At 33.8% G+C, this 27,812-nt stretch overlaps 1 protein-coding gene across 1 annotated transcript in view; it reads right to left on the bottom strand.

The window, feature by feature from the left end:
* Positions 1–27,812, bottom strand: part of RADX (RPA1 related single stranded DNA binding protein, X-linked) — a 67,867-nt gene that overhangs the window by 7,124 nt on the left and 32,931 nt on the right. Inside the window, exons 11-13 of the mRNA XM_064483176.1 lie at positions 24,063–24,136; positions 14,490–14,518; positions 11,982–12,306 (exon numbers count right to left, since the gene is read on the bottom strand). Coding sequence (XP_064339246.1) covers positions 11,982–12,306; positions 14,490–14,518; positions 24,063–24,136 — 428 coding nt within the window. The remainder of the gene's footprint in view (positions 1–11,981; positions 12,307–14,489; positions 14,519–24,062; positions 24,137–27,812) is intronic.

Genomic DNA, 27,812 nt, shown 5'->3' with positions numbered 1-27,812 from the left:
ATTTCAAAACTAGGGACTAAACCCTTTGCTGTGCGATATTTATGAATACATGCTATTCGTTGAAAGAGGAGACATTTCAGAGCACTCTGTCATCACTACTGGAGATAATAATACCAAATGTTTTACATATTGATGGAAGGCTTAAATTTTAATATCCAGAGGACAGCCTGGTCACATAAATGAAGACATGTAAAGTGTTTTCTTCATCATTCATGACAGGTGCCACTACAGGATAGCAGAATTCAGAGATGACTTACTGGTTCCCTTATTTCCATTTGGACTTAAGGATCTATGACTCAGGCAAGGCCAGGGATGGTAGTAGCAAGGTTCCATCTGTCCTCAAATATACAAGACAAACTTCAATCCCTCACCATTAGGGCTATAAAAGTTTGCAGTACAGGGGAACAACTAACGTAAATCCTGACCTCTGTGTCATTTCTTTATGTGGGTCAGTATCTACTAGATGTGGATAAAAAAGACTTCCTAGGGGCAAGGGTTTGAGCTTGGGTATTAAAGGATGAGTAGCATTTAAAGACGCAGAGAGAAGGGTATTTCAGGCAGGGCAGGGATTAGCCAAAAGTATAGAAGAGAGTAAGGGAGACCATATTGGCTGGAGCAAGGGTAAACACATGGAGCACAGCCTGAAAACTATGAATTCCACTCAGTTATCCAAACCAGAAACCTAGAAGTTACCCTCAACCTCTCCCTTCTGTTCTTCCCCGATATTTAGTCAGCAAGTCCTATAGATTCCATGACCTGAATTATCTCTCTTATTCATCTCTACAGCAATTCTTAAGTACTGCATATGGGCCGGTGATAAGTAAACAAAATCCTTCCAGTTAACCTGTAAACTGATCCAGAAATGCAAGTCCATGCTTTGCTTTTTATGGGCAAGTGACACTAAATTCCACAGATTTAACTTAACATACAACTAGGGGCTACTTAAAGCTTTTTAAGGATTACTTAAACTGAAATAGTCATACTATCTAGAATTAACTGTGGATTTCAATTCAGTATTATAAGAATTAGAACTACTTCATAATTCTTAGCAATGCTGTAAAGCTCATGTAAATGTACACACTCTGGGATCCCATTTCCTTGATTCGAATACCAAATCTAAGTCTAAAGATACACCATCAATTTAATGACAGATTTTTAATGAAAAGGAAACACTGCATTAAATGTACCCATGGACCATAAGATGCATTCCAACTTGCAAATGTAAAAAAAAGTATGTCTTAAATTGAGAAAATATCAGGAGTTGGAAATCATGATATTTTTCAGGAAGGTAGCTTTATTACCAGTGTCATTGATAGTATTTTGAGTCGCTTTCTAAATTATAGAATACTGTGAGTTTAGCGTCAACATATGAGCAAAATTTGTCTTGAGTTGTTTGGCTAAAACTAGGGTTCAGAGTGCAAGTGTATAAGCAAACATGCCTTAGGGCCTCTGTACCTGATGTTCCTGTATGTAGAATGTTCTTTTTTTCCCCAGATAACCACACGGCTTGCTCTTTCACCTCCATCAGCTTTCACGTGAAATGTTACTTTCTCAGAGAGACCTCCCCCGACCACTCTGTTTAAAATTTAGCCCTTTCCTAGTACATTGCTCTTTAGCCTCTTTCTTCTACACTTACCACTGTCACATTTTATCATAAGCTTTTTTATCTGTTGTGTTCACTCATGTAACCTCAGCACCTAGAGCAGTGCTGGGCACGTCTTAGGTGCTCAGCAAATATTTGTTAAATTGAGGAAATGAAGGTATATGTGTGTATTTTTAACCTCTAATTTTCAAATATTAGACTTTAAGACATTTGTGCATTGTGTTCAAATATGAATTCATCTATATTCCTGAAATAGCAGAAGAGATGAACATAAATATCCTCCCCACGAATAATCCTCCCAGTGAATAATGCACTTCAATGGTGACTTATTGTTTGTGTGTTACTTAAGTAACTTACAACGTACTATCCAGGTAAATGATAATTTATCTGGACTATATTAAAAATTACACAGAAATATAAAATCAAATAAATAAGCTCATATTCCTCTTTTGTAAAGTGTACTATATGCAATGTATGTATCTTCCTCCAAAACTCTTTGTTACCACTGAATTTCTTTTCCAGTGAAAAGAGTGTGTGTGTGTGTGTGTGTGTGTGTGTGTGTGTGAGTGTGTTGGGGGGCAGCATGATTTGTAATCCCAGCACCTAGCATAGTACTTGGCATATACCATATTTTGTGGAATCTAAGATACCATTGATTTTAAGATAATCATTATTTTATATACTACTAAGAAAGAAAAATGGCACCGACTAAACAAAGGCATGGCATCAACTGTGAGATCCATAACAATTTTCAAAGATGTTAAAACACAGGAAAAAAGTGTCTTATGCTGATAAAATTTGATAGTGGGTACTTAAGGTTTAAGGGTTAAACTACTTTTATTATGCAATAAAATAAGGGAGAGAATTAAGGCTGTGGCAAGAGTAACCAGCTCTGCAACCCACAGAATCCAGTGTGCTGCTCCATTTGAAATACAAGAATGGGAAGTAACTCGGTGGGATAGAATATCTTGAGGATGTAGCCAGTGAGGGAACCAAGAGTGAGTGAATGCAGTGCTACTCAGTTAATTGTTCAAGTAGGCTTCAACCAAGGAAGGCAGGAATTATGTTGGCCTGCTTGGTTGCTTTAATAGGAGAAAAAAAAAATCAAGATTAGTTAAGCCTTATTTTTCCATGTAACTACAGTGTATTAAATTACTTTGATGTTACAATTAATGCTATTAACATTTTAAAATTATCATTTAAATGCATTTTGCAGAAAAGGAGAAGAATCATATAAAATTTTTTGACAAAAAAAATCTATAAAACACTATTTTAACAGCTCTCCTTAAATTATACCTATTGTTACTGGGGTTTGTATCTCTTGATTTCCAAGAGACAGTTGGCTTTCAGAGGTTTATTAAAGGCTGGCTGAATAATTATGTTCCTCACTGTCTAATTCAATGCAAATGTAAGCTTTAATTGACTCATAGCATTTCATGGGTAACTACATTAGTGTTAGCAAAGCCAACGATATACTAATACCACCTATGATTCCAGTCAAGCTTTTGAAAGGTGTCTTATTTTTGGTTTTTGTTTTGGGGGGAAGGTAATTAGATTTATTTATTTTTTTTTAATGGAGGTACTGGGGATTGAACCCAGGACTTCATGAATGCTAAGCATGTGCTCTACCACTGAGCTATAGTCTCCCCTGCATCTTCCTATTTTTAAGGTGAGAAATAATTCTTAAAATTGATCAAGAGATTTAAAATTTTGCACCTGGGCTAAAGGCACTGAAAATTTAGTCTGTTACTTCATCCCAATATCTTCTCTTTAAAGTGTGTGTTATTACATAATAGGCAGTGGGCTGAGATTTTACCACTTACTATTTATTTGAGTCAAGTGAGATGGCATAACAAGAATTTTTAATACAAGAATTGGTACTTCTAGGGTAGGCTTCTGATATCCCCACAGTACCCAGTTGGTTACTGGGAACCATTAGAACTGTGGAAAGGAAGATCAATAATTCTGTTCAATATTCTCAATAATGATTCACCCTAGACCAGTCAGAGCTAATGACTAAGTAACAGGGTTATGGTCTGAATAATCTTTCTGGATCCCAGAATAAGATACTTTAAAATTACTAGGTCCTCCAAAGGTCAGCAAGATACAGCAGAGAGATAATAAACTGCTAGAAGGTACAATCAGTGTAGGCTGGACAATCTTCATGTTGGAAGAACTTTAAAAATCCTACAGGTTTATCTGCCTTGATTGGTTTAGTCAGTTTTATTTAAAGACAGGATTATAGAACAGGGGTCAGCAAATTATGAGCTGGGGGGCAGTGTCAAATCTAGTCTCTACCTGGGTTTGTACAACCCATGAGCTAAGAAACTTTTTTTTTCATTTTCAATTGTTCAAAAAAATTGAGAGAATATTTTGTGATATGTCAAAATTATAAGCAATTCAAGTTTGTGTCTATAAATAAAATTTTATTCAAACATAGCCATGCGTATTCATGTACATGTTGTCTATTTTTCGCAAATGACATGATACTATACATAGAAAATCCTAAAGATACTACCAGAAAACTACTAGAGCACATCAATGAATCTGGTAAAGTTTCAGGAGTCAAAATTAATGTACAGAAATCTGTTGCATTTCTACATACTAACAATGAACTATCAGAAGGAGAAATTAAGGAAATAATCCCATTTACCATTACATCAAAAAGAAAAAATACCTACTAGGAATAAACCTATATAAGGAGGCAAAAGACCTGTACTTGGAAAACTGTAAGACACTGATGAAAATTGAAGAGCACCCAAACAGATGGAAAGATATACCATGTTTTTGGGTTGTAAGAATTAGTATTGTTAAAATGACCATACTATCCAAGGCATTCTACAGATTCAATGTAATCTCTATCAAAATACCAATGGCATTTTTCACAGAACTAGAACAAATAATTCTAAAATTTGTATAGAAACACAAAAGACACCAAATAGCAAAAACAATATTGAGAAAAGAAGAACAGAGCTGGAGGAATCATGCATTTCAGACTATACCACAAAGCTACAGTAATCAAAACAGTGTGGTACTGGCACAAAAACAGACACATAGATCAATGGAACAGCATACAGAGCCCAGAAATAAACCCATGCACTTATTGTCAATTAATCTACAACAAAGGAGGCAAGAATATACAATGGAGAAAAGACAGTCCCTTCAATAAGTAGTGCTGGGAAAACTGGACAGCTACATGTAAAAGAATGAAATTAGAACATTCTCCAACATGATATACAAAATAAACTCAAAACAGATTAGACCTAAATGTAAAACCTGAAACATAGGCAGAACGCTTTTTGACATAAATCACAGCCATATATTTTTTTGATCTGTCTCTTAAGACAAAAGAAATAAAAGCAAAAATAAACAAATGAGATCTTAAACTTAGAAGCTTTTGCAGAGCAAAGAAAACCATTGAGAAAACAAAAAGACAACCTATGGAATGGGAGAAAATATCTGCAGATGATATGACTGATAAAGAGTTAATATCCAACATATATAAACAGCTCATACAACTCAACATCAAAAAAACAAACACCTTGTTTAAAAATGGGCAGAAAAACTGAATAGACATTTTTCCAAAGAGGAAATGCAGATGACCAATGGGCAAATGAAAAGATGTTCAACATTGCTAATCATCAGGGAAATGCAAATCAAAACCACAATGAGATATCACTTCACACTTGTCAGAGTGGGTATCATCAAAAAGAACACAAATAGCAAATATTGGCAAGGATGTGGAGAAAAAGGAACCCTCACACACTGTTGGTAGGAATGTAAATTGGTGCAGCTACTGTGGAAAACAGTATGGAGGTTTCTCAAAAAACCAAAAATAGAACTCCAGATGACCTAGCAATTCCACTCCTGGGTATGTATCTGAAAAAAACAAAACACTAATTCAAAAGATACACGCACCCCAATGTTTGCAGCAGCATTATTTACAATTGCTAAGATATGGAAGCAACCTAAGTGTCCATCAAGAGAGGAATGGATAAAGATGATGTGGAATATATATATAATTGAATACTACTCAGCCATAGAAATAATGAAATTTTGCCATTTGTGGAAACATGGATGGACTTGGAGGGCATTATGCTAAGTGAAATAAGTCAGACAGAGAAAGACAAATACTGTATGATATCACATATGTGGAATCTAAAAAAAACAACAGGCTAGTGAGTATAACAAAAAAGAAGTAGACTCACAGATGTAGAGAACAAACTAATGGTTATCAGTGGGGAGAGGGAAGGAGGAAGGACATGATAGGAGTAGGGAATTCAGAGGTATAAACTATTATGTATAAAATAAGCTACAAGGATATATTGTATAACAGGGAATATAGCAAATATTTTATAATAATTATAAGTGGATTATAGCCTTTAAAAATTGTGAATCACTATATTGTACACCTGTAGCATATAACATTATATATCAAACTACTTCAATAAAAAATAAATTTAAAAAATAAGCACTACAGCAGAACTATATATCATAAAAACATAACATAAGAAGTAAGATGTCATACCTGTAAAAAAGGTAATCTTTCAGTTATAGGATTCTATCTTTTAACAAATAGTACATTAAGAAGAGATTTATTTCTCCCTTTTGAGTTCATTCTTCATACCAAGCTTAAAGTATAAAGGTCATTTGTCTGGTTTCATAATAAAACTTGGATTCATACTTTCACAAGATACGATAAATTTGTCACTTTCATGTCCGATATGCAATCTTATCTTAATCAAAATCAGAGAATATCTATACTGTAAGTACTATTAAAAAAGGAGAGGTTCTTAACCTTTATTCTATTCCCAGGTGCCTGACAGATGGGACACAGTCTTGCCAGTGGCTCTCTATGGCAGTAAGTCTCCCTTAGGAAGAGCAGGGAGATTGAATGGGCTGCTTCTCTAGAGTGTACAAGAATTCCAAGGAGTGTGGGAAGGTCTCCCTCAGATGATTTTGATAGGCTACTGCCTCCCACCAATGTTCTATAAGACTCAGTGGATGCAGTACCATTTATCTTAATTCTCTAGATTTTCTCTCTGTATTAAGAAGTTAAACCAGCAAAATGGCAGAGTGGTAGGACAACGAGCTCACCTCTCCTCGTGACTGCAACAAAACCACAACTGAATGCGAAACAACCATCGAAAAAAAGACAACCCTAGCAAAAAAAGATCTTCTGCAACTGGAAACATAAAGAGGGAACCACAGCAGGACGGTAGGAGGGGTGAGCTCGCGATATAATTGGGCTCCATACCCCCCAGGTGGGCAACCCACAAGCTGAAGAATAGTTAAGTCGCAGAGGCCCTCCCACAGGAGTGAGAGCTCTAAGCCCCATGTCAGGCTTCCCAGCCCAGGTTCCGGCATTGGGAGGAGAAGGAGACCCCAGGACATCTGGTTTTGAAGGCCAGTGGGGCTTGGCTCCGGGAGCCCCGTGGGACTGGGGAAAAGGGAGATTTCATTCGCTTGGGAAGCATACACAGAAACTCACGTGCGCCAGGTCTAAGGGCAGAGGCAGGCCTGCCTGCTGGTTTTGGAGGGTATCCTGGGGAAATGGGGGATGGCTGTGGCTCACTCAAGGGAAATAAAAGCTGGTGGCAGACATTCCAGAAGTGTTCATCTACATGACCTTTCCTGGAGGCTGACATCTTGGTCGGATCATTAGCACCAAGACCTAGCCCCACCCAACAGCCTGTAGGGAAGCCTCAGGCCAAACAACATACAGGGTGGGAATACAGCCCCACTCATCAGCAGACTTCTTAAGCCACAAAGGCCTCTAGACACAGCCCTATCCACCAGAGGTCCAGGACCAAGCTTCACCAGCAGTTGGCAGGCACCCGCTCCACCTGCCAGGAACCCTGCATAAGTCTCTAGTCCAGCCTCATCCACCAGGGGCAGATACTAGAAATAAGAAAACAACAATCCCAAAGCCTGTGGAAGGAATCCACAAACACAAGCCAGACTCTACACTGGGACTGGCTGGACCTGACCCTTGGGTGACAAGAGAGGAGTGTACTGATGGGATGCATAGGACGTCTCCCACAGAGGGCCACCTCTTCAAGGTCGAGAAACATAACTAGCCTACCTAAAAATACAAATAGAAAGATAGACTATATGAAGTGGCAGAGGAATATCTCCCAGGCCAAGGCACAAGATAAAATCCCAGAAGAAGAAATAAGTGATGAGGAGACAGGCAATTTATCTGAGAAAGAGTTTAAAGTAATGATGGCCAAGATGTTCAGAGAACTCAAGAGGAGTATAGATGCACAGAGCGAAGTTTTTAGCAAAGAATTGGAAAATATAAAGAATACCCAGAGATGAAGAATAAAATCACTGAAATGAGTAACACACTAGAAGGAACCAAGAATAGACTAAATGAGGCAGAAGAATGGATCAGTGAGCTAGAAGACAGATTAGTGGAAATCACTACTGCAGAACAGAAAAAAGAAAAAAGAATGAAAAGAAATGAGGATAATTTAAGAGAACTCTGGGACAACATTAAGTACACTAATATTCTCATTATAGAGGTCCCAGAAAGAGAAGAGAGAGAGAAAGGGCCTGAGAAAATTTTTGGAGAGATAATCACTGAAAACTTCCCTAACTTGGGAAAGGAAACAGTCACCCAAGTCCAGGAAGCGCAGAGAGTACCACACAGGATCAACCCAAAGAGGTACATACCAAGGCACATAGTCATCAAATTGACAACAATTAAGGATAAGGAGAAAATATTAAAATTAGCAAGAGAAAAGCAACAAATAACATACAAAGGAACGCTCATAAGGTTATTAGCTGATTTTTCAGCAGAAACTACAGGCCAGAAGGGAGTGGCACGACATATTTAAAGTGATGAAAGGGGAAAACTTACAACCAAGAATACTCTATCCAGAAAGGCCCTCATTCAAATTTGAGGGAGAAATCAAAAACTTCCCAGATAAACAAAAGCTAAAAGATTTCAGCACCACCAAACCAGCTTTACAACAAATGTTAAAGGAGCTTCTCTAGTCATTAAACCATAAGAAAAGAGAACAAAAAGAAGAAAGAGGGAAAAAAAGAATTACAAAAGATTGCTTTATCTGTTCGGGGTCTTTTGTGGTTCCTTATAAATTTTGGAATTGTTTGTTCTAGTTCTGTGAGGAATGTCGTATTTTAATGGGGGTTGCATTGGATCTGTGGATTGCTTTGGGTAGTGTGGCCATTTTGACAGTGTTGATTCTTCCAATCCAAGAGCACAAGAAATCTTTCCATTTCTTTGTGTCATTTTGGTTTTCAAAGTATAGTTAACCTCCTTGGTTAAGTTTATTTCTAGGTATTTTGCTGTTATTGATGCAATGAAAATGTTTATGCCAGTTATAAAATTCTGGTTTTTGAAGTGGAAAAAAAAAGTGAATGAAGGGTCACAAATGGCAAAGTATCCTTCTTTTTTATGGGTGAGTTGTATTCCATTACATATAAATATATGCTGCATCTTCTTTATTCAACTATTGATGTGCACTTAGGATGCTTCTGTATCTTGGCAATTATAAATAATGTTGTTGTTAATAGCAGGATGTATGTATCTTTTGGAATTAATTCTTTTGTCGTTGGCTTTATTCCTTTGATAACTATGTAAGTTTAAAAAGGTAAAGCTCTAAACATTCTTAGAAACAAATAACAGTACATATATGTAAATTTAAAAATATATGTGAAGTAAAAAAAAAGAAATGAGCCATCAAGCCATGAAAGACATGGAAAAAACTTAAAAGACATATTACTAAATCAAAGAAGCCAGTCTGAAAAGGTTACGAACTGTATGATTCCAACCAAATGACATTCTGGAAAAGGCAAAGCTATAGAAACAATAAAAAAGATCGTGGTTTCCAGGGGTTTGGGGAGAGGGAGAGAAGGAGGAATGAATAGATGGAGCACAAGGGATTTTTAGGGCAATGAAATTACTATAATGGTGACTACATGTGATTATGCATTTGTCAAAACCCATAGAATGTACAACATCAAGAGTGAACCCTAATGTAAACTATGGACTTTGGTTGATAATAATGTGTCCATGCCGGTTCATCGATTGTACTAAGTATGCCACCAAATGAAGGATGTTGAGGGTAGGGGAGTATATATGTGTGGGTGGGGAGGGCTATGTGTGAACTCTGTATTTTCTGCTCAATTCTGCTGTGAACCTGAAACTGCTCTAAAAAATAAAGTCATGAAAGGAAGAGAGAAGGAAAAAGAAAGAAAGAAAAGAAAGAAAAGAAAGGAAGGAAGGAAGGAAGGAAGGAAGGAAGGAAGAAAGAAATAAGGAAGGAAGGAAAGAAAGAAAGAAAGAAAGAAAGAAAGAAAGAAAGAAAGAAAGAAAGAAAGAAAGAAAGAAAGAAAGAAAGAAAGAAAGAAAGAAAGAAAAGAAAGAAAGGAAAGAAAGGAAAGGAAAGAAAGAAGTTAAACCATTAGAGAGCTAAGTACTTGGGTCATATAATAATAATTAAGGTGAAAACATATTCCTTTACAGAAATGCCTCATTAAGATTTGACTAAAGATTATACTCAATATCTATAGATATCTATCTATGGATGCAAGAATCAACTATCTGAAGAGCATTTCCGTATCTTTAAACAAGAAAACTGAACTTGAAGATATCAACCCATTTGTTATTCTGTACTATTTATACAGTAACTTCATATAGTAAATTCAGACTTGAGTTTCGTTAGAGGAAAGAAAAACAGGATTCCTATATATGAGTGTCTTCTCTGCAATAGAAGGTATGTTTAGAGACTCAAGAGACATGGCCTGGCTTCCACCTAGATAGGGGGTAGGACTAGATGATATCCAAGCTTCTTTTACCTTTAAAACTAAATATCTCATCAGGAAAAATCCCCTTTCTTCCTTCCTGCCAGAAAGTTCACAGAAAATTGTTACTGAATAGTAGTAATTTGTTATTTACAGGTACCTAGTAATACCTACTTTCTCTGTTTCCTTTTAAATGTTCTGTTTTGTTTTATCCATACGTGGCTTATTTTTCACTGTCTTTTATCCCTGTAAATCCAAGTAAGCCTTTGAAAAATGGTAGGATATAAAATAGCACAATTCTAACATGGATTACAGCTGGTTGTACAGAATGACAAATTTGCTTTCCTCATTTGATTCTTGCTTTTAGATGATGCACAGAAAAGCTACAAAGGTTTACAATTATAAGACACTCAAGATGTTTAGAGGATCAATAACATGTTGAAAAGAAGAAAATATTCAATTTCTATGATTCCAGATGAACTCATGATTTTCATGGTTACTTTTTGTGATGTATGGGAAATCTCTGCTATAATTTTTGTTTCCTTGATATAAAACTAAGATTGATAGACTATCTGAAGAGACTAACTAATGCAGTCTAGCACAAAGAAGCATTTGAAACTTAGGTATGAGAGTGTCTAACAGTGTCATTGGGAATTCATACTTTTCATAATTTTATATATATATATATATATATATACACAATCACATATATGTATATATTTATGTGTGAGGAGGTAGGGAAGAAGTGGGAGAGAGTAGAGGGTAAAAAGCAATTTTGATAAAGGGCAAGGTAACTCATTACATTACTATAGGTGTAAAAATCCATGAAATGCATTTTCTTTCAGGCATTTAATTAATTTGCTAATGGCATTTGTCATTCTTTCATTTTAAGGTAACAAGACCTTCCTTTCAAATACAAATCAAAAAATTTCTTTGACTCAGAAAGTAGCTCTTTTTGGCTGAGATGTTATTTTATAATTAACTTCTGTGTGTCCATTTTTCATTCATTAGAAACAAATATTTAAAATAAGTTTAACAATGTGTTGACTTCTTTAAATTTCTGTAAGTTCTATATCTACTTGTCAGTTTAAAACAACCTGAGAAAATCAGCTTATTGTCCTCTATCAGACAAGACAGTTTTTTCAATAGCTTCTTTCTAACCTAAGTTACTTGAGAATTTTATTTTTTCCAGGGTCTAAACAGACCTCTGTTCACAGGATCTTCTCTCAATTAGTATCCCATTCTCTTTAACCTACATTTTACCCTTGATTGGTTCAGATGCACTGAGAAAGAGACGGAGAATATGAGCAAGAAATTGGTGGCTAAAAGAGAAGAAAATTAGTTTTAGAAGCAGTCAGAGTCAGGGAGGAAAGTTCCCTTGGTCCCCACTCTTCTCTTCCCAAATACTTTCCAAGGACTAGCCAATGTTTAAAAGCTCACAGTTAGAGCTTAATGTATTCCAGAATTAGTCCTCCATTCCTCTCCCTGGGCTTAATTTTTTTGGGGGGGAGGGAGGAAATGCTTAATTTTTTAAAGCAAAATAGTATCATCTATATTTAAAGTATGTCAAATTAATAATATTCAAAGAGAAGAACAGTTGACTTACCTAGGATGGTTACCTCAAAATGTCCAAGGCTTCGGGCACTCTTAAAATCATCAAGTTTCTGGGGCCTTCCTTCTGGTGGTACATATTTTGCAGGCTGAGAATTATACTGCCGAGCAAGAAAATTTCGGTGTTCTGAAACAAATTTCCGTGGAATACTTTCAGGATAAATACGGCTGTAACGTAGGTGATCTATTAAGCCAAACTTTTTCTCTCTCCACATCTGACTTTCCCATTTATCGCTTATAGTTTTTCTGGCTTTCCCTCGGTTACTACTGCTTGCACCTTCACGACCTGTTAAAGACACAATAAGATGAATACAATTGATCTATAAACTAACCAATCAAGTTATTCACTACAAAAAAAGCACAGGTTAATGAGAAATAGTTTAATTAAGTTTAAAAATCAAACAACCACCTACAAAATAATGTCGAAAAGATAATTCTTACTAAAGTGAGGAAAGAACTAAATTCACTTTCAAAATAAACTTTTATTCTAAAATATTAAGAAGTGACATTGTTTTCTCTGTTGCTGGAATTAATGAGATTTGTAATTATCTTCTGCATACTTTTTCTATATTTCCTAAATGCTCTTAAATAAATAAATAAATATTCCTTTTATATTCAGTGACAAATTCAAGTTAAGTCAAATTCATGAGAATAATAACCTTTGGAGATTGGATCACCACTCACTATTGATGGAATGTAAGCTTAAAATAAAATTTTGTTACTCTTTGCTAAAAGTAGCCTGAACAAATATAAAATACAGCCTTTTTCTTGGATATAACTCTCTTATAAATGGACCATTTATTTATCTTACATGATATTCCTTTCAGACGTAAATAACATATGGAATACAAAGAGAGAACTAAAGTAACATGAAAGACCTCTTCAATTCTTTTTTTTTTTTAATTTTTTAAATGGAGGTATCAGGGACTGAACCCAGGACCTTCTGCATGCTAAGCATGCAGTCTACCACTGAGCTATAGCCTCCTTCCTCAAAGACCCCTTCAATTCTTGATTGTTCTCTATCATCAAGCCAATTTATCATTTATGTACAATTTATCTAACACATTTAGTTTCTAAGGCAGAATATAATTTCTTATATATTATGACATTCATCCATTCACTTATTCAGCAAATAATTATTGAGCAACTCTTATGTACCAGATACTGTGTTAAGGAATTTGGTAAAATAATATTTTAATTGAGTAATACACCCTGGGAAAAGACATATAGTAGAATTGGAAAAAATAGATTTTAAAACTTCTCATGTTGTCAGTTCGGCTAGCTGAGGCAAACTGACAGCAACTCTGTTCCAGAGTTTAACCATGCTGCTGAATTGCTTCTTTGCAGGCTGCCTGTGCCTTGGTGTTCATTATTTTCCTGCCATAAAAAACCTTGCTAAGACAGAAGGGCGCTTCAACAGTAAGGTTTCATGTGGTTAATATACCACTTCTGCTTTCTGAACTTTATTCCATATTCCCAGACTACTTTTTTGGTTTCTTAAACCTAGCCAGAGACTTACTGAACATTTATTACAAGGTAAAATACTAGACTGGATTGTAAGAGAAGATGAAGAAGTTGAACTTCTTACCAGGAATTCAAAATACTGCAGTATTAAAAAAAGGTTTTTTTTTAAACTCAAAATTTAGTTGATGAACACACTTAACTTCCTATAATAATGCTTGGCAACAAAAAGGATAAAAATTTAATCATACATGAAGAGGAAAGGAATCAGTCAAAGCCAAGAGAAAAAGTCAATTAATAGGACTAAACTAAGGAGTGGTCAATGACTTAATCTATCTTCTAGAAATGAATTTTCCCTCCCCCAACTAATAAAAGTACATAATTAGATTAGCAATAAGTAGCTATTACAACGACCCAAGTTATAGGGAGAATTCCTGACTGATGTGTTCTAAAATATAGCATGCAAAGAACAAGTTATATTACATTTCAATCTTTTAAAAATTAAGTAATTTCATGTATCTCATAGAAAAAAAAATCCTACGATTGACCCTGTCAGTAATAGGTCAGAATATTTTCTATACCTGTTTTCTTATTTGAGTGTTAATATTAAGAACTGGCAAAGTGTAGTGTTTATGTAAAAAGTTCTGAAAAATCATGCATTGTTTTTTAATTTAGGAACTTGGGACTGTAATTTAACTATCCCAATTATATGTTCATAATTAATACAAATGGGTATGAAATCAGTACAAGAGATATTGGCAGTCACTGGTTGTGAATAGCAAGATTTCAAAGGCAATAATTAGCAGAGAGACAAAATACATCTAGAGTTCAGGTTTTTTTCTAAAAATAAGTTGGAAAATTATACACTTGAATTCTTTTATTTTTAGCTTGACTACTACTAAAATTACCATATGAAACACATTATATTTTTATGCCTAATGCATAACTAAGATACAGTTAATTACCTAGCAAAATTATATTTATATATGTCATTATATATTATAATTATAGTGATCATTGTTATTTTAATGATTCATTTTACCCTAATTTCTCGTGAAAATGGATTTATGTCTTAATGAGGAAAAATTTCAAGAGAAGATCAGTTTAGGTTTCGAGGTGAAAAAGGACAGTATAAACGCATGTGGGCACAGTGATTTTGTTTCTTCACAAAATCTACTCTAAGCATTTCATTACGTGGATGAGTGATAGGTAGGAGTGTATGGAGGTGTGGGGAGGGAGAGGAGCTATTTTCTTTCCCTTCTTCCCCCTTGCCTCCATTGATCCCACGCTGGTGTAAGATCTACAAGGCTGAAAGAGAACAGGGTATTTCAGTCAGGGACCAGGCTCTGTACATGGTAGCAAGTATATATAACAGGCTTCTTAAAGGACTGTGTAAGTCAGAGCCATCTATAATGTCTTGTGATCTCAGTAGCACCATTATTGTTTACTGTTAACTTTTCAATGTATGTCTTATCTATTTATCTAAGTTACCAAATATAAAGGATGAGATGTCAAACTTAGTCATCAAAATACCTAGCACAATCAAACCACACAAATTAACTATATATTCAAAAAACAAGTGACTTTTGAATTTACAGACATAGTAATTTCCAAAGCTATCATGAAACACATGTGGGAATACATTAGTAACCATGTTAACACATACAGATCCAATTCATTCATTAAAACTGCAGTATAATACACAAGAGGAGCTCTATTAAACTAAAAAGCTTCTGCACAGCAAAAGAAACCATCAACAAAATGAAAATGCAACCTAGTGAATGGGAGAAAATGAATGCAAATCATATATCTGATAAGGGGTTAATACACAAATATACAAAGAAGTCATTCAATTCAACAGCAAAAAAAAAAAAAATCAACCAAATAAACAGAAAACAATCCAATTAAAAAAGGGGTAGAGGATCTGAACAGACATTTTTCTAAAGAAGACATACAAATGGCCAACAGGTACATGAAAAGATGCTTAACACCACTAATTGCTAGGGAAATGCAAATCAAAACCACAAAGAGATATCACCTCGTACCTGCCAGAATGGCTATTATCAAAAAGACAAGAAATAACAAGTGTTGTGGAGGATGTAGAGAAAACAGAACTCTTGTATCCTGTTGGTGGGAAGGTAAATTGGTGCAGCCACTATGGAAAACAATATGGAGGTTCCTCAAAAAAAGTGAAAATAGAACTACCATATGATCCAACAATTCCCCTTCTGGGTATTTATCCAAAGAAATCAAAAACACTAACTTAAAAAGGTATATACACCCTTATGTCCATTGTAGCATTATTTACAGTAGCTAAGACCTGAAAACAGCGTAAGTGTCCATTCATGAATGAACAGATAAAAAATGTGTTGTATGTACAGTGGAATATTATTCAGCCACAAAAAGAATGAAATCTTGCCATGGATGAACCTTGAGGGCATTATGCTAAGTTAAATAAGTCAGACAGAGAAAGACAAATACCATATGATCTCATTTATATGTGGAATAAAAAAAAGACCAAATTCAAACAAACAAAAAAACAAGCTCATAGATACAGAGAACAGACTGGTGGTTGCCAGAGGCAGGGTAAAGTTAGGGGATGGGTAAAGTGGGTGAAGGGAGTCAAAAAGTACAGACTTCCAGTTATAAGATAAATAAGTCATGGAGACTTATTAATGTATGGCACGGTGACTATATTTAACACTGTATTGCATGTTTGAAACTTACTAAATGAGTAGATCTTAAAGGTTTTCATCACAAGAAAAAAATTTTTTAACTATGTTTGGTGATGAATATTAACTACACTTATTGTGGTGATTATTTCACTATGTATACAAAATCAAATCATTAAGTTGTATACCTGGAATTAAAATGTTACATGCTAAGTATACTTCAATTTAAAAAAAAGAAAAAATAATGAATGTAAAGGAGCTTTGTAAATTAGAAAGAACCACTATCAACTTCATTTATCATCCACTTCTTGAGAAACTACCCTATAACAGAAATGCCGTATTAGGGGCTTAGGACTCTATATTAACTGAGTAAGTTTTGGCCTTTGCTCATCAACAGAGATAATATGCACTCTAGTTACATTTCTGTAGAAGTTTTTTTTTTAATAATTTGGACAATTTAATTATCAGTTTCTTTAAGGTTTGTGCCAAATAACTAAAAGTTATCAATATATTTTCAATATTGATTATAGTCAAGAAAAAAACATACAAAGAAAAATGAAATGTAAAGGCAGTTATCCATATTGCTTGGATAAAATCATTTATTAAGAAAAACATTTAGACTCAAAAGTAAAAATTTAAACCAATTCTTCATATAGTTAACACATCTAAGGGCTTATACTCATACAGCCTATAAGAATTAACTGATTATTTTAATTTAGTTTCTAGATTTTTTTACAGAGGTATGCAATAAATATGACAACTTTGTGAAACTTACAGTTTAAAAAGTGCTTTCAAACACTTTTAATTAGTCTTAGGCTAATTTCATGAGGCAAATAAAGAGATCTTGTCTATTTTGTAGACAAATTGATACATAGAGTGATTGAGTGAGTTGCCTTTGTTCAAAGAAGTAAATAAAACCAAAATATAGTATTTCAGTATATGATATGAATACATGACATTTTATGTATACATCTTCTGTTAATTAACATTTAGCTTCTCATTTTCCTATTGTAAACAATGCTCCAATACACATCCTAGAACACATCTCCCTGTGTGCCCAAAATATAGGTCACAAGGTATAAAATATTTTCAATAAATTAAGTATTATCAAATTACTCTGAAAGGCAGTTGTACCACATTTATCTAAGAAAGGGAGGGCATGACTTTCTCTCTGATATACACACATATCCGCTTATATTATAAAACAAACAATGGAAGGATACACCACAGAATGAATTTAAAAGTTATCTATAATAGGGGAGAAGGAAGAGGATGCAGGGAACAGGGGTAGAAGCTAAACTTCTTTTAATATATTTTCTTTTGTACATTTGACTTTCAAGCCATAAAAATAATTAAAAAAAATTAAATGCTTATTTGAATAAAGTAATCCTTAAGCATCAAAATAGAAGAAATGAACCTGAGTATCTATCCAGTTGGTAGTATAACCATACAGAGAGGAATATTATTATTGGCTTTAAACTACAATAATTTGACTGTGCATCAAATTATTAGGGTATATTCAAAGGACAAAAGAATTGAAAAACAAAATAAATCTTAACTGTGTATAGTAATACTGCTGATGGAAATGCTGGAGTGCTTATTCTGGAACTGCTTTTATGTGTGGTGAGTTAAAGCAAACAAATTCCTATGTAATATTCTGATTCTATCATCTCCAAGGTCTTTCTGAGCCAGGATTCCTGCAGTGGATAAAAGCCTCTTCAATCTTTAACTTCTAAGTCAAAATTCTGTATTTGTAAATTTGAATTGGAAATATAAAAATGAAATCAAGACATAGTTTGTCTTAACTAACCAAGCAACCAGTCAATTGAGCACATTTTCTAGCTCTGTCCACTGCAAAGGCCTAGAAATAATAACAGTAGCAGTATCAGTGAGCACCCATAATGCCTGATCTATAGTCTCCAAATACCAGAGCTCTGTGGAGAAATGGCTGGAGCAAGAAATGTTCAAGATGAGCATGGACATATCTTGTCAAAGCCAATATCAAAAAAGCTATAACAGCCTATTAGGGTCATCTCAAAAGGACTCATAAGCAAATTTGAAGAGTTTCTTGTTAGCCAAAGATGGGATAGTGCAGTCAGCAATGAGGATGGTAATTGCAATAAAGCACATCAAGTACGTTTAAATCCATGAGTTAAGAACATTATTAAAAACACCAAAAACAAACAAACAAAAAAACTAATTGGTGACCTTTGGAGGCTGCTAGGGATCCAACAGAAAGGAAAAGCCAGGGAGAAAATTTTGTTGGGAAATTAATGTAGTATTCAAAGGCATCCCTATTATCCTGGGGAACTGAAAAAGACAAAAGACAAGTACATGCCAAGGGCAAGACGCATACTCAGAAAAGACCTATGACCTTAAGTTTTCACCTTGGGCTGATTCCTAGGCTCAGTGCAAATCTAGCCAAGTGTTGAAGGAGGCCCAAGTACAGAATCGATCTACAAAGGCTGGAAGGAGTAGTATTTCATTTTTTAGTTCCTGCTGTTTCAAGAAATCTCTGCCAAAACAATAGGTGAATATAAGCTAAGTAACAGAGATTTCAGTGACCACAAACAACAAGAAATAGCCTAAGGAAAAAAATATGTGAGAAAAGTCACTAGACAAATAAATTATAACTTTTAAAAATTAAAACCCTCAGCAAATCCTGAGGAGAATCTAACTTCCAGAGTTCTCATGTTATTATATTCAAATTTCCAGTTTTCCATAAGAAATCAAAAGCATACAAAGAAACAGGAAAGTATGGCTCATTCAAAGGAAAAAATAAATCAACAGAAACAGTCTCTGAAGAAGCCTGCACATTGGACATCTGAAACACTTTAAAACAACTATCTTAAAATATGTTCAAAGAACTAAAAGAAAACATGGACAAAGATCTGAAAGGAATTAGGAAAAAACTGTATGAATAAAATAAGAATATCAAGAAAGAGAAAGAAGCTATAGAAATAGCAATGAACCAAATAGAAATTTTGGAGCTGAGAATTTCAATTGAAATGAGAAATTCACTAGAGGAGTCAATAGCAGATTTGAGCAGGCAGAAAGCTGAATCAGCAAACTTGAAGGTAGGTCAGTTGAAATTATCCAGACTGAGGAGCATAAAGAAAGGAAAGAATAAAGAAAAGTGAGAGGAGTGACCCTTCATGAATAAGGGATCCTCATTAACAGATTTCTCATAAGAAACTTTGACGCTAAAAGGAAGAATAGACGAGAATATCCTCCAAACAAGAATAGGCGCGAATATCCTCCAAACGAGAATAGGCATTTGCAAAAACCCCACAGCTTACATAATACTCAATACTCAGGTACTGAGTTTTCCCCCTAAGAGCAAGAACAAGACAAGAATACCTACTTTCACCACTGCTATTCAACATTGTACTGCAAATTCCAGTTAGAGCAATTAGATAAGATAAAGAAATAAAATAAATCCAAACTGGAAAGGAAGAAATAAAACTACCTCTGTTTGCAGATAACATGATCCTGTGTATAGAAAATTTGCAAGAATTCTCAAGAAAGTAACTAGAGCTAATAAACCAACTCAGCAAATTTTCAGGTTTTCAAGATTAACACACAAAAATCAGGTGAGTTTTATAAACTAGGAATAAACTATTTGAAAAGAAAATTAATAAAGCTACTCCAATTATAAGAACAACTAAAAGAATAAAATATCTAGGAATAAATTTAACCAAGGAGGTGAAAGACTTGTATGCTGAAAACTACAAAATGTTACTGAAATAAATTTAAAGATACCTAAAAATAAATGGAAAGAAATCCCACGTTCATGGACTGGAAGGCTTAATACTAATAAGATGTCAATACTATCCAAAATGATCTACAAATCCCTATCAAAATCTCAAAAGCCTATTTTGCAGAAATAGTAAAACTAATTCTCAAATTCATATGGAATTACAAGGCGTCCTGAATGGTAAAGCAATCTTGAACAAACAACAAAACTAGAGGACTCATATATCCCCATTTCAAAACTTGATACAAAGCCACAGTAAATCAAAACAACAGTGTGATACTGGCATAGGGACATACATATAGACAAGTAGAACAGAATTTGATTTTCAACAAGGGTACTAAGTCAATTCAGTGGGGAAAGAATATTATCTTTGTAAGAGCTAAAACCATAAAACTCATAGAAGAAAACAGGAATAAATCTTCATGATCTTGGATTTAGCAATGGATTCTTAGATATGACATCAAAAGCATTAACAACAGCAACAAAAAGATGAATTTTACTTCATTAAAATAAGCAAGAGTCAACCAAGAAGGATATGTTGTATCTTGCTAGTGAGTTTAGACCTTATTTTATATATGGTGGGAAGCTAGTAAAGTGTTTTAAGCAAAAAACACAAACTGATTAGTGTTTTGGAAAGATCACTTTGGTGCCACTGTGGAGAAGTGATTTAAATGCTTCTTATTACTAAAGCCTAGGAATTTTAATTTCATCAATATTTTATTACTTCCTCATCATAAGTTAACATTAATTTTGCAAAAAAAGAGACATTTTGTGCATCAAAGAACATTATCAGGGAAGTGAAAAGACAACCTGTAAAACTGGAGAAAATACTTGCAAATCATACATTTGATAAAGGTTTAATATTCATAATTTTAAAACTCCTAAACCTCAAAACAAAAAGACAAACAACTCAATTAAAAAACAGGCAACAGGCAAAAAAAAAAAAATACACATTTTTTCAAAGAAGACATACAAGTGCCCAACAAGCACTTGAAATGATGCTCAACATCATTAGTCATTAGGGAAATACAAATCAAAATTACAACAATATATCACTTCACAATGACTAGGATAGCTATATTTTTTTAAAAAGGCAAATAAATGGTAGCAAAGATGTGGAAAAATTGGAACTCTCAAACATTTCTGGTCAGAATGTAAAATGGTGCAGCTGCTATGGAAAACAGTTTGGCAGTTACTCAAAATTCAAATATAGAATTGTCATATGACCCAGAAATTCTAGGTATATACCTCAAAGAACTGAAAACAGGAACCCAAAACAAATGCCTGTTTAGTAATGTTCATAGCAGCACTATTCATAATAGTCAAAAGGTGGAAACAACTCAAGTGCCCATTAACAGATGAATAAACAGATGAATAGATAAATAAAATGATACATTTATCATTTAACAGTTTAATGTCCAGAATAAAAATGTCACAAAAAATCACCTCCAAATCACATTTTATCTATCTATATATCTCACATTCTGTTTGTGTATTTATACATATATCACATTACATATACATATAATACATATATATATATTATATATATATATGTTTATATATTATACCTATATATAATGGAATATTATTCAGCCATGAGAAGAAGTACAGTCCTGATACACACTACAACATGGATGAACCTTGAAAACATTAGGCTAACTGAAAACAGCCAGACACAAAAGGACAGATACTGTATGATTCCATATTATGGATTTACCTAAAATAGGCATACTCACAGACAAAGTAGATTAGAGGTTACCACCGGCTGGGTTAGAGAATAGCAGTTATTGCTTAATGGGTACAGAATATGTACTTGGGGTGATGAAAAAGTTTTGGAAATGGATAGTGATGGCTGCACAACATGGTGAATATAATCACTGCTACCGAATCGTGACTTAAAAATGGTTAAAATGGCAAAATGTCTGATATATATATATATATATATACCACAATAAATATTAAAACATTCTTTAAATGTTTGGTAGAATTCACCAGTGGCTGTTTAAGAATATTTTAAATATTTAATGAGCCTCTTGATGCAAGAAGATAGCACCTATACAGTAGTCATGACCCCACCAAATCAAACCTGAATATCCCCAGGTCTCTAGATGCAACCATCAAATTTCAGGAAATAAACAAGATAGAGCAACATATTAAGATTATAAAGATGAAATCAGCAGCATCTAGACTGTGGGAAAGTCTATAGGACAAATGACCTGGTTACTTTAACAAATATATTTCATTGAAAAGCAAAAGAGATAGAGATTAAGAATCCATAGGAGATTTATCAGTCACTTGCAATATGAGGACTTTGTTTGGATCCCAATTCAAATAAGCTGAAAAAAAAAGCTTTTGATGACATTTATGACCTCACTGGAAATTGGAAAGCTAAGTGAATATTTGATGATATTAAGAAATTATTGCTAAAGTTTTTGGGTATGATAATGATATTGTGGTAGTACTTAAATGGTCCTTATCTTTTAGAGATATATATTGAAATTTATACAGACAAAATCATATAATATCTATGTCCAAATAATATGGGATGAGTGGATGAAAGTATAGATGAAACAAGATTGGTCAAGAGTTGATAATTATTGGAACCTGACTGTGGGTAACATGGGTATGCTATCCATGAGTTTCTTTTTTCCCTTTGTATAAGAATTTCCTTCATACTGTATTTTCTCCATAAATCTATTATGAAAAATTTCAAACATACAACAAAATTAAAAGAATTTTACAATGAACATGATATATCCAACACCTAGGTTCCCCTATTTTAATGCATGTGGTATGTCCATATCTCTGTTCATCTGTTAATCCATCTTATTTGTATTCTTTTCAAATAAATTGCAGACCTCTTCACTTTTTGATAAATGCTTCAATTCAGCATGTTGAGTTTAATATTTGTTTCAAACGTGTTTGTATAAAATTCATAATGAAATGCACACATCTTAATTATGTGCACTTGACAAAGGTAAATGGTTAGATAACAGAAACCCTTCTCAAGCCATCACTCAAAATTTTCCTTCTGCTCCTTTCCAGTCAATCCCCACCTCTACTTCAACCCCTATCCTAAGGCACCTGCTGTTCTGATTTTTCCACAACGGATTAGTTTTTATTGTCCTGGATTTTAAAATAAATGAATGCATACAGCATATACTCTCTTGTGTAATATTTCTTTCACTCTGTATATTTTGGAGTTTGTCTATTCTGTTACATATTATCAGTAGTTTTTTTTTTTTGTACATTTAATACTACTGATGAGTGGTATTCCACTGAATGAATATACCACAGCATGTTTATCTGCTCTCCCACGGATGAATAACTGGGCTATTTCCAGTTTGGGCTATTATAAATAAAGCTACTATTAACATCCTTTATAAGTATTTTGTGAATATAGGGGTCTGTAAAATCTGTTTTAGAGTGGAATTTCTGGATAATAAGTTAGGTGTACATTTAGCTTTATGACTGATAGCTTCAGCTTTGTTCAATGTGGTTGGATCGTTTTACATACACACCAATAGTGTACAAGATTTCCAGTTGCTCCACATCCTCACAAATATTTGGTGTTATCAGATTTTGAATATGATAGCCATTCTGGTACTCATGTAGTGGTATCTCACTGTGGTACTAATTTGCATTTTTCTGATGACTAATGATGTTGAATACATGTTCACATCCTTTCTGGCCATTCATAAATCTGTTTTGGGAATGTCTTTCAAATTTTTTGCCCAAATTCAAACCAGTCAACCCAACAGCAAAGAAAGAAACTACAACTATCTTTTAAGCTTTACCTATACTTATTACTAAATAAAACTTAAGCTTCCTACTTTATTTATTCTTCTGTTAATTAAAAATAGTACATTTGAAGGGAGGTACTACCAAAGAAACAAATTAATAAGTAAGTTTGTTTATACTGACTTGCACTTTGGTGATGATACCAAATTGTTCTAAATTTGGGACCAGTATTTTGACAAGGACTTAAACTAATATAAATAAAAAAGAGAAACAAAAATAACTAGCTATGTATCTATTTAAAGTACTTATACTATGCTAGTGGCAGGCATGACCCCAAAATGCAGAATCAAATCAAACAGTAATCTGCATATAATAGTGTTCCATAAAGACTTTATAAATCATCATCAACATCATCATCATCATCATCATCAAAGCAACGTACGTGGGGAGGTGCCTGACGCGGATAGTTTATTTCCTTTTGTTTGTGCAGGAGGTTCTGACTGAGGTACAGGAATTCTATAAAAGAGGAAAAAAAGATAACAAATAGTTATAAACAGAGAGTTGAATGGGAAAAAAACCAATTAGTTCCACTCAGAAGTTATTCTAATTCAATAAATTTAGAAAATATATAGGTATAGTTTCTTAAAGTAATGCATTAGAAATTTAAAGAAGATACATTCAAATTATGAACAAATATCCATAATAATATAATTCAAATAGTGCAACAGATTTAAATGTTCTTTTAAGGAATATTCTACAGAAAGAAGTATTCAACTTTATTAAATATTAACCCAAGATGGGCATATATATTTCATTTTCTATGACAGGGATTAAAAAATTTGTTCAATAGTTTATTTTCATATTTGCTTTGTTCAAATATTCTGGAAAACTATTTAGCTTAACTCTCCAACCTCATTTCAGAATTTTCTATAAGCCTTCAAACCTTCATGCTTTTCTTTCAGCTAGAAAAAAACCCTATTCCCCCTTTCCTTTACCTGGTTAACTCCTATTCCTCCTTCAAAATTTAGCTCAGGTATTATTTCCCACAAGAAGCCATCCCTGATCTCCAGTTAAGGTTCACTGATCCTTGAATACTCTGTCACAGCATCATGAATACACTTTATCATAGCACTCATCACACTGTATTAAAATTACTGGTTTATCAGTCTGTCTCTTCTACAAAATTCTACTATAAGCTCTACAAAAATACAAACGTTATTTTATTTATTTTTTATCTCTACAGAATATCTGCTCAATAACTGTTTATTGAACTAAAAAGATGAAAAGGGAAGCATCTTACTTTGAAGCTTCAGAGAGAAGCTTGCATTTATTTTATTTTATTATTTAAAATTTTTTATTGAATTTTTTGTCAGTTACAATGTGTCAGTTTCTGGTGAACAGCATAACGTCCCAGTCATAAAAATATGTATATATACTTTATTTTATTTAACTTACTTTTTATTGACTTATAAGCTTGCATTTAAAATAAAGATTTCCTTCTTAAGAACTTTTAGCATATTTCTATGAGTTTTTTGTATTGTTGTATTTCCAAAACTAAAAGCATACAGTAAAACAGATATGTTCTGTTGTAGAATGTGACATAATATTGCTCAACTTATTTTATCAAAGGATTTGTCTCTTATGATAGCATTGTTTATTTTACTTATGAATTATTAATTATCTTAAAAGAAGTAGCTTTCATGAAGAAAGAATGAATCCATTTAACTATAAAACTCTAACAAATAAAAACACATTTGTAGTTGTAATTTCAACTTTTCCCCCAAGTATTGAAACATGGTATTTCTAGAAATTAGCCAACTGAAAACATCAATTTTGAGAGAAATCTAAATAACTAAAGAATAGTTAGATTGTACGTATTTTGAGATCCTTAAACAGTATGTATAGACTTGTAAATATATGGTGCTATTAAGTGACTTTTTTCATCTGAAATAAATTAGAAAAAATAGTTTTCCAAACTCTAACAGCACCATTATATTTCATAGAGTTTTTAAAAAGTGGCTTAGGAGATTTTGACTGAAATATACAATCATTCATTTATATGCCTTAAATGTCTTAAAGGTGAGGGGATAAATGACAGAAGTGGAGGTAGACAATGTCTAGGGGTATCAACTGAAGAAACTGAAAAAAGAGAGCTGAAAAATGGAAGTATAAGAAATATACAAGGATATCTGAGGCAAGAAAGGGAGAAGACAGCTAAAAGAAGATAAAGATGCATATGATGAGAGTGGCAGAATATTATAAAAATTGTCAGAGGCAATAAGCTGTACTCTAACCCTGCCCTTTTCATCAGCTTACTGACCTTAGAAAAAAGTCATATAGATTCTATAGTATGCCATTCCCACATTTACATAACAATATTATAATTAATGTTATTGTAGTCTTCCCTGTTGTGCCTTCTGCTTTTCTTAGAAGATGCTGATAAAGATTTTTAAGAATTCATCTAACCATGGTATAGCTTACTTTCTATCTTTACAGAGTAAACATTACCAACAGAATGCAATGAATAAGTTTTAATGTCTCATTTATTATATTTTATTCCTCAGTGCTAACTTTTGAATGAGTCAGTGTATTTTGACTACATTTTACTATCTAACAGAGAGCATCACGGTTCACTATCTACCATTTGCATTAATATATTCATTGATACAACCTCTTAAATGGTCATATTTACTATTACTGCACCAATGGAAGCAGAACAACAGGTGATACAGACATTGGAGTTAGCAAGCCAGGATATTATAGAAGTGCAGTGTGCCATCCATTGCGCTACAGAGCCTGACAATAAGCCAGGATTTCAAATACAATGATGTACCAGTAGAGTGACATGCATGGATTCTACAAGGAGAGGGCATGGAAGCTTCATGTTCCCTCTCAGACCTTGCTCTACATGGCTCTTCATTTGGCTCTTGCTGATCTGTATCCTTTATAGTAAAACTGTGATTTTGAGTATAGTGCTTTTCTGAGATCTGTGCGTCATTCTGGTGAGCTATTGACTCTAAAGGGGTCATGGGAACCCCTGAATTTATAGCCAGTTGGTTAGAAGTGAGGGTGATCTGGGGACCAGCTGAATTGAGGCGAGCACCTGAAGTAAGGTCAATCTTGTGGAGGACTAGCTCTTAAACCTATAGAGTCTAATGTTAAATCTGGGTAGTTAGTGTTGGAATTGAATCACAGTATAGCTAATTGGGTTGGAGACCCAACAAGAGCTCAGTGAACTCAACTGATAATTTAATAGCAGACTGGACACACTAAAAGAGTAAATGGAGTAACAGGTCCAAACTGAAGCACAGAATCAAAAACAAAAAAGAAATATGTATATGACTGAAAAACAATACAGTGTAAGGAACTGTTGGTTACAGTTAGAAGTGCTAACATATGAAATAAAATTCACAGAAAGAGAGAAATGAATGAGGTAGAAAATGTATTTGAAGAGACAGTGGCAGATAGTTTTCCAAAACTGATGAAATACATCAATCCACAGATTTAAGAAGCAGTATAAAACAAAGAAAACCACTTCGCACATCATATTTAAACCACTGAAAATCCAAGACAAAATCTTAAAAGCACATAGAGAAAAAGAATGCAATATTTTTGAAGGAGCAATTACAAGACATTAACCTAATTCTTAACAGAAACAATGAAAGCAGTACAACAGTAGAATCAGACATATTTAAAAAAAACCCTGCAACCTAGTGAAAATCTCCTTTAGAAATAAGAGGGAGGGACAATACGGGGGTAGGGGACTGGGAGGTACAGATTACCGGGTGTAATTAAAACTATTTGATTCAGCAAATAGTATGAAAATTGATATAAGCCCAAAATATAGATCTTCCTCAGCATACAATGGGATTAAGTCCCGATAAACCCATTGTAAATTGAAAATATCATACCTTGAATATGAATTTAATACACTTAATCTACTGGACATCATAGCTTAGCTTAGCCTACCTTAAACGTGCTCAGAACACTTACATTAGCCTACAATTGAGCAAAATCATTTAACATAAAGCCAATTTTATAATAAACTGTTGCATATCTCATGTAGTTTATTGAATACTGAACTGAAAGTAAAAAACAGAATGGCTGTATGGGTACAGAATGATTGTGAGTATATCAACTGTTTACCCTTCTGATTTCATAGCTGACTGGGAGCTGTGGCTCACTGTCACTG

The sequence above is a fragment of the Camelus dromedarius genome, chromosome X, assembly GCF_036321535.1.
Source record: "Camelus dromedarius isolate mCamDro1 chromosome X, mCamDro1.pat, whole genome shotgun sequence".
NCBI lineage: Eukaryota > Metazoa > Chordata > Mammalia > Artiodactyla > Camelidae > Camelus > Camelus dromedarius.
This window is presented reverse-complemented; position numbering and strand designations above follow the sequence as displayed.